We start from the raw sequence: 13,550 nt of genomic DNA on the forward strand, positions 1-13,550 counted from the left end.
ACAATACTGTAAAACATATGAAGTTTTTGAATAGGAATTTTAATGAAAACTGCAACTCCTTGAAAGACACTGGCTGTTGAGATACACATGCAAAAAGATTCATTAAATCAAAGGACAGTACAAGCTGTGGAAGATGGTGTAACCTTAGTTATTCAATCAGGACAGACAGAGCTAGGATTTAAGACATGTCTTTTTATTTGGAGAAATAGCTTATAAAAGGAGAAGTTATGGCTAGAATAACTGAAATCAGAATGTCAGGGATCCAAACCCGCAATAAATACATACATTAGCTTGAAGGAGAAGTAGGTTCAGAAAAATGTTATTTTGTAAGAACCTGACATTCTCAAAATAATTTTCTTTTGGAAAAGAATGTCAAATGTGTCCTTTTGTAGGTATTGGTGAAAATTTTTTTCATTCTCTTATAATATTGTTTTATAGCTACCTGTCTCAAAAGCCTTAGCAAGCATTTCTTACCTGTGTTCCAATAGTCTCCTGGAAGCAGCGCCCAAGCTGAGTTTTAACTGAAACAGGAAACATATGAGGAATGGGTTGTTGATTTGTGTAAGTAGTATGTCCTTTCTGGGTCTTCTGATACGGAAGACCTTGGTAAGAGACCTGTGGATGTACTGGCTGAGGTACTTTCGCTTTTTGTCCTGTTGATGTGCTGTCAATTCTTGAAACTTGATGGATCTGAACTGAGGCTTCAGGGGGATGTTTCACATGGATATTCACTATGTTAGGAGGGAATTTCACTAAAATAATTGAAGGAAAAACACATAAGAAAATTTGGTAATAAAATATGTCAAAAAAGATAACTTAGGCACCTCTAAAACATTTCGTTTTTTACATGAGAGTTTTTACAGAGTGCCTCTTTAAGGCACTGAAATATAAATGAAGCCCAAATTTGGGAGTTAGAGGGAAGGCTGAAAGAACGCATAGAGTCTCCTTAACAGAACAAGAAAACGAAAACTCTTCACACAGGAAAGAACGACATTATAGGATGTAAAGACTGCTACATAAACATGGATGTCCAAATTGGCTGGTGTGACGATAATATTTGTGGTCATACTCTGTAATAAGAATCTCATTCAAAGTTCCAGAATTCAAACTCTGTTAGGTTATTTTTGGATATATAGTAAGTTTTATTTTCTTTTTCAGATCCATCATCTTTCTCTGGAACACAGAAAAAGCTTCAGATTTCATCCCTTCACCTTTATATACCTGCCAAGTTCCAAGTTTGCCCCTGCAAGAGTTGCCAGCATCTCAACCATCTAAAATCACCACTCCCTTCACTGAAATTTGAATTCGGAATTTGGCAGATAAAGAAGGACAAGATGTTTTTCAGATACTTCAATTTTTAAATACAGTTGTAGTTTTAAGTCTGGGTATATAGATTGAGATCCTCCAGTCAATATAATGTGCACAGAACTGTTTATGACCCTCAAACCTCTTCTCACTGAAACACAAAATGCCCTTTAAACATGAAACTCAAATTATTGGGAGTGTGGGGGGGTGGGGTGGGGGTGGAGATAAGGGAGAGGAGGTGTGTAAAGAAGTTTCAGAGTTTGCAAATTGCATAACAAAGTTAGCATTTACTGTGCCTGGCTGGGTCTCTCTTATCAGCAAGTACGGCACAGACTACTTGAGGCCAGCCAACCCATTAGATGTAACACCACTTCCAAACATCAAGAACCAACAAAAATAATTTGACATACTTTCTCTACAACACATACTGCCTTGTTGAGTCTTCTGAACCATCTCCTTGCCTCCAGGAGGCCAGACTGTTCTTTGGAACTTGATCAGGCATTTTCAGTTCTTATTTAAAAATTTCAACCTCGCAGCTCCATTTCCCAGGAAGCATATTTCATTTATTTTAGCTGCTTTAAAATTATATTATTTTGTAAAAATTGCTTTTAGTTTTTCACATTATTTTAATTTCTCTAGACACATTTTCAGTATTAAGAGGTCTTACACAGGAATTCCTTAAAAGAAACAAACTTATTTTTACTCTGCCCTGCATTATTTCATTTATGAAAATCTTCAACATATTGCAAACAGAAACATCAGGAATAAGGTAGTAGAAAGTCAGCAAAATATGGCTGCAGGGCCTTAGTGGCTCTTCAGATCTTGCCTGTAGCAGAAAACTACCTTCAAGCAAAATTTAGGCTACATGAGTTCTATTACAGGTAAACTCACAAGGAAAAGATTCAGGAGAAGCAGTAAGGCCCTTCTTAGGCTATTAGACTGGTTTTGCAGGGCAAGACAAGACAATATAGTCTGACTGTAAAAAGACCAAAACTTACCCCCCAACTTACTATCATACATTTTTATGTATGAAGAGGGATCCCTTCAACTAGTTAAAAATATATTAACCCTCAAAGGAAATCACTGAATTGCTCTGCTTTAATCTATCAATCTATCTAGAGAGGTTCCGATACTGAAAACATCAAATTTAGGCTGGTTCTTCCCATGTAGTATTATTACCACAATCCTATCCAGGTCTTGGATCACTGCCTAGATGTGCTGGTTAATTTTAATTTCTGCCAGCCATTTCAGGACAAATTGTTTTATTCTTTCCTTGAAAGAAATGAAACATTCCTCTCTCAACAATCCAACATCCTCATTTGGGCATGGAAAGAAAGTAAAAGGCATTGTGACTGCTGATGGTTCTCAAGAGGACTTGAGGGTCAGGGAAAAAAATATTCAAGAGGTAAAACTCTTTAGCAATGAGAAACCTGTGTGTTTTATGTTTTAAGACAGCAACTCTAAATCTGAAAAACAACTGCCTTAAAAAAATTTTTTTATGGTCCACCATACTGTCTAAAGTAATTTGATCTGGAATTAAATAGTCACAGAAATAAACTGCCGCTCTACTAAATGTTTAGATAATTATACACTCCTCTCACTCCTTCCCCCCTCCCCCTTTTTTTTTTTAGTCAAAAAAGTTCTGGGGAGCTTTAGGGACAAATACTCCAATGTGTCAGGGGAAACTATTTCCCAGTGGACTGTGCAGCAGTCCCTAGAGAACAAATCCATTGAAAAGATGGAGCGGATACTTAAAAGCATTTATAAAATATTGTGTTTCCAGGATGATACTGTCAACACTTCCTTCACAGCTATGTCCCTTTCTGAAAACAGAATCACTACATTAGATTATATTTATCGCAAACATATAAATAGTTTTGCCTCTTTTAGCAAAGTTATTCAGGAACTAGCTGCCAAGAACTAAGCTTCCCCACATCTTTCCCCCACATATTTTGTTTTTACTCAGAGGTAGCAATCTTGGAGAGGTAATCTGGCAATTCAAACAAACAAAATTCATGTTAATTCGTATGTTGTGAAATTGAATTGCAGAGGTCTCTCCATATGGACAGGATGTCACCCAGATAAAATGCTGCCTAGAGTCATAGGGCACACAGGAAACAAATTCAACACTTCTCTTCGAGGTTATCAAAACTTGTCACCTCACAAAAAAGTATTAGGGGATGGGGAAACCTGAAGCTGACTGAACTTTCTTTGAGCAAAATTTGATTAACATCACAGCTTTTCTTGTTTCTGATCCTCTGTCTTTTTCACAGCACTAGCAGTAGGAAACCCTTACCATTTTTTTCTATGATATTGTTATATGACCTCGACAGAATGTTCTATTTAACTGAATCATATCATGGCCTACCTACATTAAAAAGTTCAACACAAAATTAACTTATAGGACTCTACCAAACGACATAACGAAGATAAACATGGACTGTATTTTTAGTTTTACATTAGATTTAAATTTTGTTATGTTGAAAAGCATTGTCTCTTCCCTCCACTAGTAACCATGGAATCACCTGCAACTTTCCATCTACGTATACTGCAATTTGTGGACTCTGTTCAGCCACAACCATTCTCTTTCTGAATGGGTCTACACTCTTAGAAGACACCCTCTGCATTATCCTTTGACTCTACAATCTGCATTAAATTCCACCATAACATGAAGTAAATTTACTTATAAACTCTTTTCAAAGGTAGTTATTTCTTATTATTTCAGTCATTGAGAAAATACTTTCCAGTCATTCTGGTGAGCTCATGATTCAAGTTGTGGTGTTAAGATTCAAACTATGTAGACAGATCACTATCATTACTGTTTGGATACTCAAAATTAGTTAGTAAAATCAACTCCAAAGGAAAAAATATCTATCAAGAAAAAAGTTACCTTTTACACCTTGCTGTCCAGACATAGTCAGTGGTAAAGTATGAGTAGAGTGGATAATTTGTGATCCTACAGCCTTGTTCACCTGTTGTGGGTGATGGTACAGTTTTGGAGTATTGGCAGTCTGCACAGGGATTTGACAAAGTTTACCAGTGTAATTAGGAGGGCACTGGCATTTATCTCTAGAACTGCACTGGCCTCCATTCATGCACGGAAGGTGGCAAATAACTGAAATGAAAACAGAAAGAAAAATGTTGTTAATAACTTTAGCTTTAGTGTTACCTGACCACATATCACACAGAAGTTGAGGAGGAAAGAAATAGGGCTGAGGCCCTTTGTTCTTCCAACATCCGAGGAACGACTATCCATCTGACATGCACTTTTAATTGCCTTGTGGTAGAACCATTTCCCTTCCCCTCTGTGAACTCTGCCTGGTTCGCACCTTCTTTCCATGACAAACCCTCCTTTTGACCTCTGCCTTGTTTGCATCTTCTCTCCATGACAAACATGGCAAACACATTCTTTCCTTAGAAATCCCAGCTATTTTATTTCATTATGCTATTAAGCAAGATGCTAAATTAATATGGTATCTGGCTGCACCTCTTATTCTTACCTTTGTACAGGTATTCTTATTTAGTCAGCCTCTCATTTCTGAAAGTCCTGAACCACATACACTTCCCTGGAAGACTGGGGAAAAACTCACCAGAAAGTAGAAAGTACTGGGAATAAATTTTCCATTTTCACCGTAAATCTCTGGACAACCATGTCTTACTGAGTATCTAGATTTTTGCTTAACATCCATCTCTCAGATGAAAGAAGCTAATTTGTATACCCACCCATGAAGATCATAAAATATTGATTCTACTCAATGATTTCCGAGACAAATTCCAAAGCATTAAAATATTTTATGTCCAATATAAAGACTAGGGTAATTACTTCTGTGCCAGCTAGTACTTGCACATTTACAGCAATATAAATTATCAGATGAAACATGAAAAATGTCAACATCAAATTAAAAATATTTCTTAACTCAGAAATACAAACAGTAATAGGCATGGTTCACCACTTTCTAAAAATACGATGTGGGACTTTATAATTAACCATAATCTAGCTGAGCTGTCAACATTTTCAAGAACTGAATGATGTAAAAACAACAGGAAAAATACTGTAAGTTTTTGTTCAAGACAAACTAAGGTAATTTTTTCAGAAATCAAAGGTTTTTTGAGAAATAGCATACAGTATCCATTTATCAGCTTCTGACTGTAAAAATAATTAAATAAAAACCTAGACCTTACAGTATTTATGGCATTTTGCTGGACTGGTATTGCTTGAGCTTTATTGAATTATAATAAAAATGAGAAACTGTAGATAATGGAACTGTTGATAACGAAAGCAGTGTGATCTCTGGACAACTGTAGCCTGTTGCTATTATTAATACCATAAAACATCAGTAGTGGAAAAGGAACCTGCATTTTGTGTGTTGCAAGAAGACGAAGTAGGACATTCAGCAGTCCAAGGAGTTCCAAGCCAGCTGAGTAATTCACTTGGCCCAGGAAGAGCACTCAAGAAACAGCGCAATCAGCCCGGCTCATCGCAGAGCACCCTCATGTTGTATTGACAGGGCCTGGAATGGCGATGCCTGATCACCAGATAGGTCCATGCACAAATGTAAACAGTCAGAATTGTTTTTCCAATTTTCCTGCAAATGTATATTTAATATTTTTCTTGTCTTATCTCATATTTTCATTTCATATAAACTGACTGAAAGTACTTCAAGCTGTAGCACTGTGCTAAAAGGCCTAGTTGAGTTTGGAAGGCTATCCGTGCCAGTGCAGGCCTCACTTCTTTGGGTCCCAACTCTCTTGGGACTTTACCTGAGTATATAAAAGATACCCTTAAAGAATGGCTGTTAATTCAGGGCAAAATGAAGGATTTTTGACCACAGCAGTAATTAAAGCATGACAGCTTGCCCTCTCTCTGGTACCATTTCTCCCTGATCAACCACAGGTTTACTGTAATGGCAACAACATACAAAGAATTTTAGGTACTTATAAAGATCTGCCTGAGCAAGGTTGAAAGCTAAGGTGGTTTTCCTGCAAAAGTAACATTGCACAATGAAATAGTGTAAAGTAGCATTAAAGGGACAGCAATTTGGTGTTTGAAAGAAGTACAGTACAGAAGGCAAACAGAAACAGTCTCACTGAGGAATTCTTTGAGTGCAAGAAGCCTATCCCACAGATTTTCTTCCCGCCCCTCTGGCCTCAAGGCAACAAGGTAATGTGCAAAATTCAGCTTTTATACCCAGTATTTCCACCAAAATGAATTTTTTTTTTCCAAGCTCCTGTTCCTATAAAGCAGTTGGTGTCTGGAAGGCCATATTGTGCAGGTATCTCTGCCTTACAGGGTGCTCTTCAGGCTTTCTACTCCTGCAGGAGCCCGCTGGGTGGTGGATGGGCATGTGAAAAGCTTTGCTTTCAAGCAAACAAAAGTTTGTGTGAACAATACTGGGAAGGAAAATACCAGTAGAAAAGAGTTCATTCATGTCCATTTTTGTAATTGTCTGCTGTGGATATTCACACAAATAACTTGTGCAAATAAGTGCAAACAAATTAGTATGAGGTAAATAATGAAGAATGTTTAATGTCTCAGTATTTACATATAACAAAATAAAAATTCCAAGCTGCCCACATTAGCATGTGGTGCAAATCACTCGGTCAACTGATTTATGTAGAGATATTTTGATTTACCCATCTTGAAGGTCTGGCCTAATCTACGAGGAATGAATTTTAAATAAGAATACATTAAATCTATTCTGACAATATAAAATTCTGTAACAAACATTTAAAAATTCTGAAATACACAATTGTAAGTTATACTCAGCCCTGTAAAAACAAAGGGGATGTGATTGCCAGGCAAAACTGAAACTTGATAATCTCAAATGACAAATATTATGAGAACTTTAAAAAAACCAATCCAACAAACAACAAAACCAAACCCAAACACCAAAAAATGAAAAATTAATTACACTGAAATAAAATACCTGATAATTTTAAATAGGTATAATAAGCACACAGACACATTAATCATGATGTTTCCTCAGTTAGTTTATGGCCCAAAGAAAGGGCTACATTTGATTATGGCACTGGTGCTGGAGATAACAGGCACAGAACTTCACCAGAGATGGCATTACACACAGACCATTTGAGAAAAGTGAGCTGAAGTGGGGGGGGTTAAGCCTCCAAAAAGGCAGAGGAAGGAAATGTTATTTTTTCTCAACAAGGCTCTGGGTATTTCAGGTTAACAAAGACCAAAGAGCCCTGGGGAAAGGACCACTTAAGACAGGAACAGGATATAAAGCCAGGGTATGTTTGAACAGCTCAACTTCTGATGAAAGTTTTTTGCTTTGTTTTGTTTTGTCATTGAGGTTAAAGAACTTAAACAGAATGGCTGAACACTGCCTCAGGCATAGAGGACATTCCCGACAAAAACCAGACCCATGTGCTGGGAGAGACCATTAGAAGATGCTGGGTTTGCATGTATGTTCACAACTGGCACTCAGACAAAGGACACACTGGAGCCTGATTCTCACTGGACTGTTGCCATTTCCTCTGAAAAGAAAAAAAAAGGAAATAAAAATATCCTTTATGGTATGAAACCCTCTAGCTGCTCAGAGCCTGATAAAAATGTGAAGATAGGTCTGCACAAGATGACAAGAAATTTCAGTTCACACATCGGTATCTTACAAACAAAACAAAGAAAGTATCAATGGACCTAAGAAAGGCAACAAATTCTTCACTTAGATCTGCTGTAAGTCAAGTCTCTCAACTGTCTCTTAAGGATCAGCCAACATACAATTGAACAAACTTAACGATTTCTTAATATAAATGAACATCCACCCTTTAGAAATGTAGAGACAGGTTTAAAGAATTACAAACATTGTAAGTATTCTTCTCCTCCTTGGGAAATTAATTGGTAATAGCAAGCTTGGATTTCTCTAGCATCCAAAGGCCTTAATTCCCCTGAGCCTGGCACAGCTTGGTGGGTATCACTGTTCAAAATGAGCCAAGCAGAGAAGGTGCATCGAGATGCCCCCACAGGGAGTCTCTGAAAGGCTGAATACATAGAAGAAGGAGAACATTTGCAACATGAACCCTGATAAAGCTGCCACGGCTATGGGATGGAAACACAAGAATAGGGCATGAAATCATCCACAAAGAAGCTAGGAAACCACTGATATACAGTTTGTCCATGTAATTACATCATCTAATTTGTTTTCAAGATATTTAAACAACCTTGAACAGCTCCAGACAAACTAATTTAATCAAGTAGAATGTTTTCATTTAATTAAAATACTATGTAACAAAACAAATTCCAAGCACCTAAATCCTCCTAATCCTCAAAAAATAGCCCACGCTTACCCAAACAAGCCCTTAGGACAGATGGAAACTCCCTTCCTATAACCAGTGTTGGAGAAAATGAAGATGGCTTTTGAAATGTTCCTTATCTGACTCCAAATTTCTCTTCTTTTACACCTCAGGGATCATGCAAGTTTCTATCTCGCTTTTGCCTTTCCTACTTACACACTACCAACTATTCAAGTCTAAGCACTATTCAATTACATCAACAGGCTCTCCAAGGAAAACCTTAAACTGCTCATGAGATTACAGTATTTACACTGGATGCATCACAAATCAGCAGATTAATTTTGTCTCCGAGTACTACACAGTTATGCAGCATTACTACATGCCCCCTATCTCTTTGGGCATCCTTCATCCATGATGTTACTAAGCACACAGAAAGTGCAGGGACTGGCACGTAGTTCTACCAAACACAATTTTTCACCGGAAAGAAGATATGGCATTCACTGAGGGGAAGTACTGCCACATGCAACGTTCTTGTAATGTAGAGCCTCCAAACACTGTATGTTTTAGGTAAAAGTTGAAACCCGTAAGTGCTACATATAGATCTGCGCAATGGCTCCAAACTTATTTCTACTTTCTAATTGCAGAAACTCTCAACAGTAACTCACAAAAAGCACACAGACATAAGCTACAATAATGATGCTATCCTCCAGTTTAGGCTCTTCCCCATTCCCCTACTTTTTTTTTTGTCCACATGTCTTGTTGTCCCTCAATTTTCTAACTACTTCATCCTAAATGTTTTTCTCTTCAGATTCCTCGTGGTAATTCAGAGGTGTTAAGTACAGGAGTTGCAAGTTAAGTAACCAACTAATTAATTTTATTTTTTTTTAATTAAGATTATCTTGATATTACAAGCTTGTGCTTTAGGAAGCAAAGGAGAAAAGAAATGAAGCTTTAATTGACCTTGATTTAATAGTATAACAGCTCTACATTCACTTCTGAATTTATCCTAATGTTTGAATTTTGACAACTTTTAAGAGAAACATTCTATTGCAACAACTGAACAATTTTTAAAAGTAAATCTGATGGTGAGAGCTTCAGCAGCAGATGAAAAATGCTCTTTTTTGCTCACCACTGAAAACAGAAAAGCGATGCCTGGCTTATGTGAATAGCCTAGTTAGCACCCCCAAATCTCCTTGTTACCTACCACTGCTATTCACTGATCCAAACAGTGAGGACAGCACCAGATCTGGTTCCAGACATAAACAATCCTGTAGAAACGGCTACTCTCTGCTACTGCTAAGAGAGCAGTCAGGGTATGTGACAAATGGCAGTATTGCATGGGGGACGAACCTCCCCATCACAGCACTCTCTAATGAAATCTTTAGTATTCAACAAGAAGGGAAAAATGTTTTGAGGCTCTCCTCCAGTTTCCTTTGCTGAACGCAATCTTGGGCATAAACAATGGCTTAAGTATAAAGCAAGAACTCAGGTAGATTCATAACCTGTAATATGCACAGTAACATGCAATTATATTTTGAAAGATGTTTATAAGGGTGTGGAAAATCAGTACAGGAAAGGTGGGTAGAACAACAGTGCACACTTTCTTAGTTGGGTACACCAAAAAGATAAAAAGTAAAAAATTCAGTGAAAGAGTTTTCATATAGAAATCTCTCTAGTAAATAGTTTCATTTGGTTTATTACTAGTTTAAGTAGTTTTAAATTAGCTCACACAAATATAGACTCCCCTGAAATGGCATGAATTTAAATGTGTAATATTTTTACAATGAATAATTGCAAATTAGTAGGAATGACAGACATTAGAACAGTATAGGTAAGGGGCATACTTCAAAGAACATCTTCACTTCAAAGTACATTTCTTTATTATTGGGGGCTGTTTTTATCATACTTGATGAATCCCATTTGTGAATAAGAACGTCAAAATCTAGTTTATATATTCCCAGAATTTTGTTTCGCCTTATTCTATGCTTCTGTAGTTATATCCATCATCAGTAGAATATATTCAAAGCTGTTATGCACGTTCCTTTGCATATGAACTCCCAAGTCTTAATCTTGTGAAAAAATGCAGTAGTCACTTCAGTGGGTGCATTAACATTCACATTTGTTCAGTCAGAAATAAATAAAACAACTAAAAACATTCAGAAGCGGAAAAAACCTACTTTATGCCATTCAAGGTGGTATGTTCCATTATGCCAGATTTCTGACCAGAAACTGATACAGGGGAGCTATACCAAATGTGGTCCCTTAGACTATCACCTTCACACTGTTTATCAGTAGATATTTAAATACTATAACAAGGATCTTATCAAACAAATTTTTACTCTGAATGCTGCAATACATTAACAGAAATCATCCTAAAAGGCTGAACATGATACTGAAGGCACTTCAGATGTTTCCTATGGAAAGAAGATCTGCAACACTGCAGGGAAAAATTTAAAACAGAAACCTACCTCAAACCTAATGGTATGATAAGAAGAAATAAGCAGCTACTAAACTGGGTTCTCAGCTATTGTGAATTAACATGGTCATTGACTTAACTAGAATTTGTCTTATATTTTTAAACTATTATTACCAAGGAACCTTTAACAAAATAATGCAGCCCCACTTGGGAAATCGGATCATAAGTACTGCTGTTTATCCAGACAAGGAAACCAAATTATTGCCAAAATAAACAAGCTTTGTGGTGTTATTCCTGTCTGGATCATGCATGTTTTTGGGGTGGGGGGAAGTCTCAAAGAAAATCAAGAGAGTTAGCCACAAAGAACAGCCCTGAAACAAGTTTAATACTTCCAAAATACAAACAATCTTTTTTGCATATAAATGTTATTTTCTGTAGGTAAAATTATTTTCTTACATTTGCCCTGTTAAATTTATTAAAAAACCCTCCCACAGCACTAAGGATAAATGCAGAATGATGACATCTCTCAGGAATTATACATAATCACTTATTATTAACATCTCCCTCTCCCACAAAACAATATTAATGCTAAGCTGCATTGCAGGGGTCATTTTGTTAGTTTACAGTTGAGTGCACATGACATTTTAAGACTGTTAACATTAAAGATGTAAGCAAACATCAGAGTCCAAGGATGAACTCAACTTAGAAGGAATTCTTGAGCAAGAGAATGAATTGCATGCAAGTAATGACAACTGTCTTTACTCCACTCTAACCCAACTGCAACCACATTCAACTCTGTCAAGACAACCAAAGCAGCAGGTTGCCTCTAAGAATCGCAGAGCGAGGAGTTCTGTGTTCATGCCACATACAGATGTACGCACCTTCCTTTTATATAAAACTTTTTTATCCAGAAACTACTAACAAGTATACATAAGACTTCAAATCATTTTTTTGCTGCAAAGACCACCTTAAACTTCTAAACATTATGAGAACATAGGGCTTTTAAAAATGGATTGCTTTAGGGACAAGATAAACTGTCCTAGAAATGCATCCCTCATTGTATCATATTATGACAGAACAGATGAAATACCCATATTTCAGTGTAAGGAATCTAGGCAGAACAATTAAGGGGAAAAGAGTTTTAGCCTCCATCTCCTGCCAATGGTGTAACACAGCATTTGTTTGCAAGTTTCCAAGGACATGCTGTAAAAATGGTATGCCTATGCCCTTTCTGAGATGGACTAAATGGTGTTGAGGACGAGATTCTTGTTTCCTCTACTTAAAAGGCTCGTTAACGTAACCAGAAGGCTACTTAGAGATATCTCTCAGACTGTGAAACTGAGAAATATTCTTGTAATCTATTTTTTGTTCCAACGTGGACCTCTATTTTTAAAGAAGAGGAAAAGAACATTGTATCCTTCTCACAAAGCATGAGATTTCATCCTTTCAGTCCCTTAATAAAGATCATTATCTTGAATTTATCAGCTCTCATGTACTAGATGAGACCATCATTTAGATGAGACTAGATTTAACAGCGCTCATGTACTCTGAAACCACCTCTAATCAGTATTTCTAGGTACTAACATTCCAGAAAGTAATTGGGCATTTCTGTATAATGCATGTATGCTGGACAGATTGTTTCCACACACAAAGCAAATAGTTATCAAATCCTTCTGCTTTTATTCTATGAATAGTAATAATTTTATAAATATGTGTCATATGTTATCTCCTTGTACTGGGTCTGGCTGAGCCGGAATTGGTTTTCCCCTATAGCAGCCCTCATGGTGCTGTGTTTTATGTTGGGAGCTGGCAGGGTGTTGATAGCACACTGGCGTTGTGGCTACTGCTGAGTAGTGCTTACACAGCACCAAGGCTCTTTCTGACATTTTCCCCCCCTCAGTGGGACAGGGTGGGCAAGATCTTGGGAGGGGACACAACCAGGACCGCTGACCCTAACTGACCAAAGGGATATTCCATACCATATGACGTCTGCTCAGTATAAAGCTGGGAGAAAGGAGGAAGGGGGCGGCATCACCCTTGGTCCTCCGAGGCAACCAATACACGTATGGGAGCCCTGCTTCCTGAGAAGGCCCGACATCGCCTGTTAATGGGAAGTGGAGAATAAATCTGTTTTCTTTTTTTTGCTTCCGTGCGCCGACCTTTGCCTCGCTTTGCTTATATTAAAACTGCTTTTGTTTTACCCACAAGGGTTGGGGTTTTTTCCTATCTTATTTTCTTTCCCCTCTTTGCCCTGTTGAGAAAAAAGGGGGAAGGCGGGGGGGGAGTGATAGAGTGACTTGGTGAGTACCTGGCATTTAGCCAGGGTCAAACCACCACACTCCTATACCACTAATGGGCGACTTCTCATGTAATATTTAATGTCTACCCTGAAATATTTTTCTGTGAATTCTTTAGCTATCCTTACCAACTTTCTATATTTAGTAATTTTTAATTTATACTTTATCACTACTTTCCCCCTTTCCACTTATCATCAGTGATCCCCCTGCATCCCACTCATTATTACAAAATCAGGTTGATGACTTCCTTCTTCCTTGCTGAATCATGACTGAACACTTCC

At 37.4% G+C, this 13,550-nt stretch overlaps 1 protein-coding gene across 8 annotated transcripts in view; it reads right to left on the reverse strand.

Moving 5' to 3' along the window:
* LTBP1 (latent transforming growth factor beta binding protein 1) overlaps nucleotides 1-13,550 on the reverse strand; it is a 213,228-nt gene that overhangs the window by 115,925 nt on the left and 83,753 nt on the right. For all 8 annotated transcript variants that reach the window (XM_074818245.1, XM_074818242.1, XM_074818241.1 and 5 more), the window contains 2 exons: nucleotides 4,196-4,420; nucleotides 475-752 (listed from right to left, as the gene is read on the reverse strand). In XM_074818245.1, coding sequence (XP_074674346.1) covers nucleotides 475-752; nucleotides 4,196-4,420 — 503 coding nt within the window. The remainder of the gene's footprint in view (nucleotides 1-474; nucleotides 753-4,195; nucleotides 4,421-13,550) is intronic.

This window comes from Strix aluco, chromosome 3, assembly GCF_031877795.1.
Source record: "Strix aluco isolate bStrAlu1 chromosome 3, bStrAlu1.hap1, whole genome shotgun sequence".
Taxonomy (NCBI): Eukaryota; Metazoa; Chordata; class Aves; order Strigiformes; family Strigidae; genus Strix; species Strix aluco.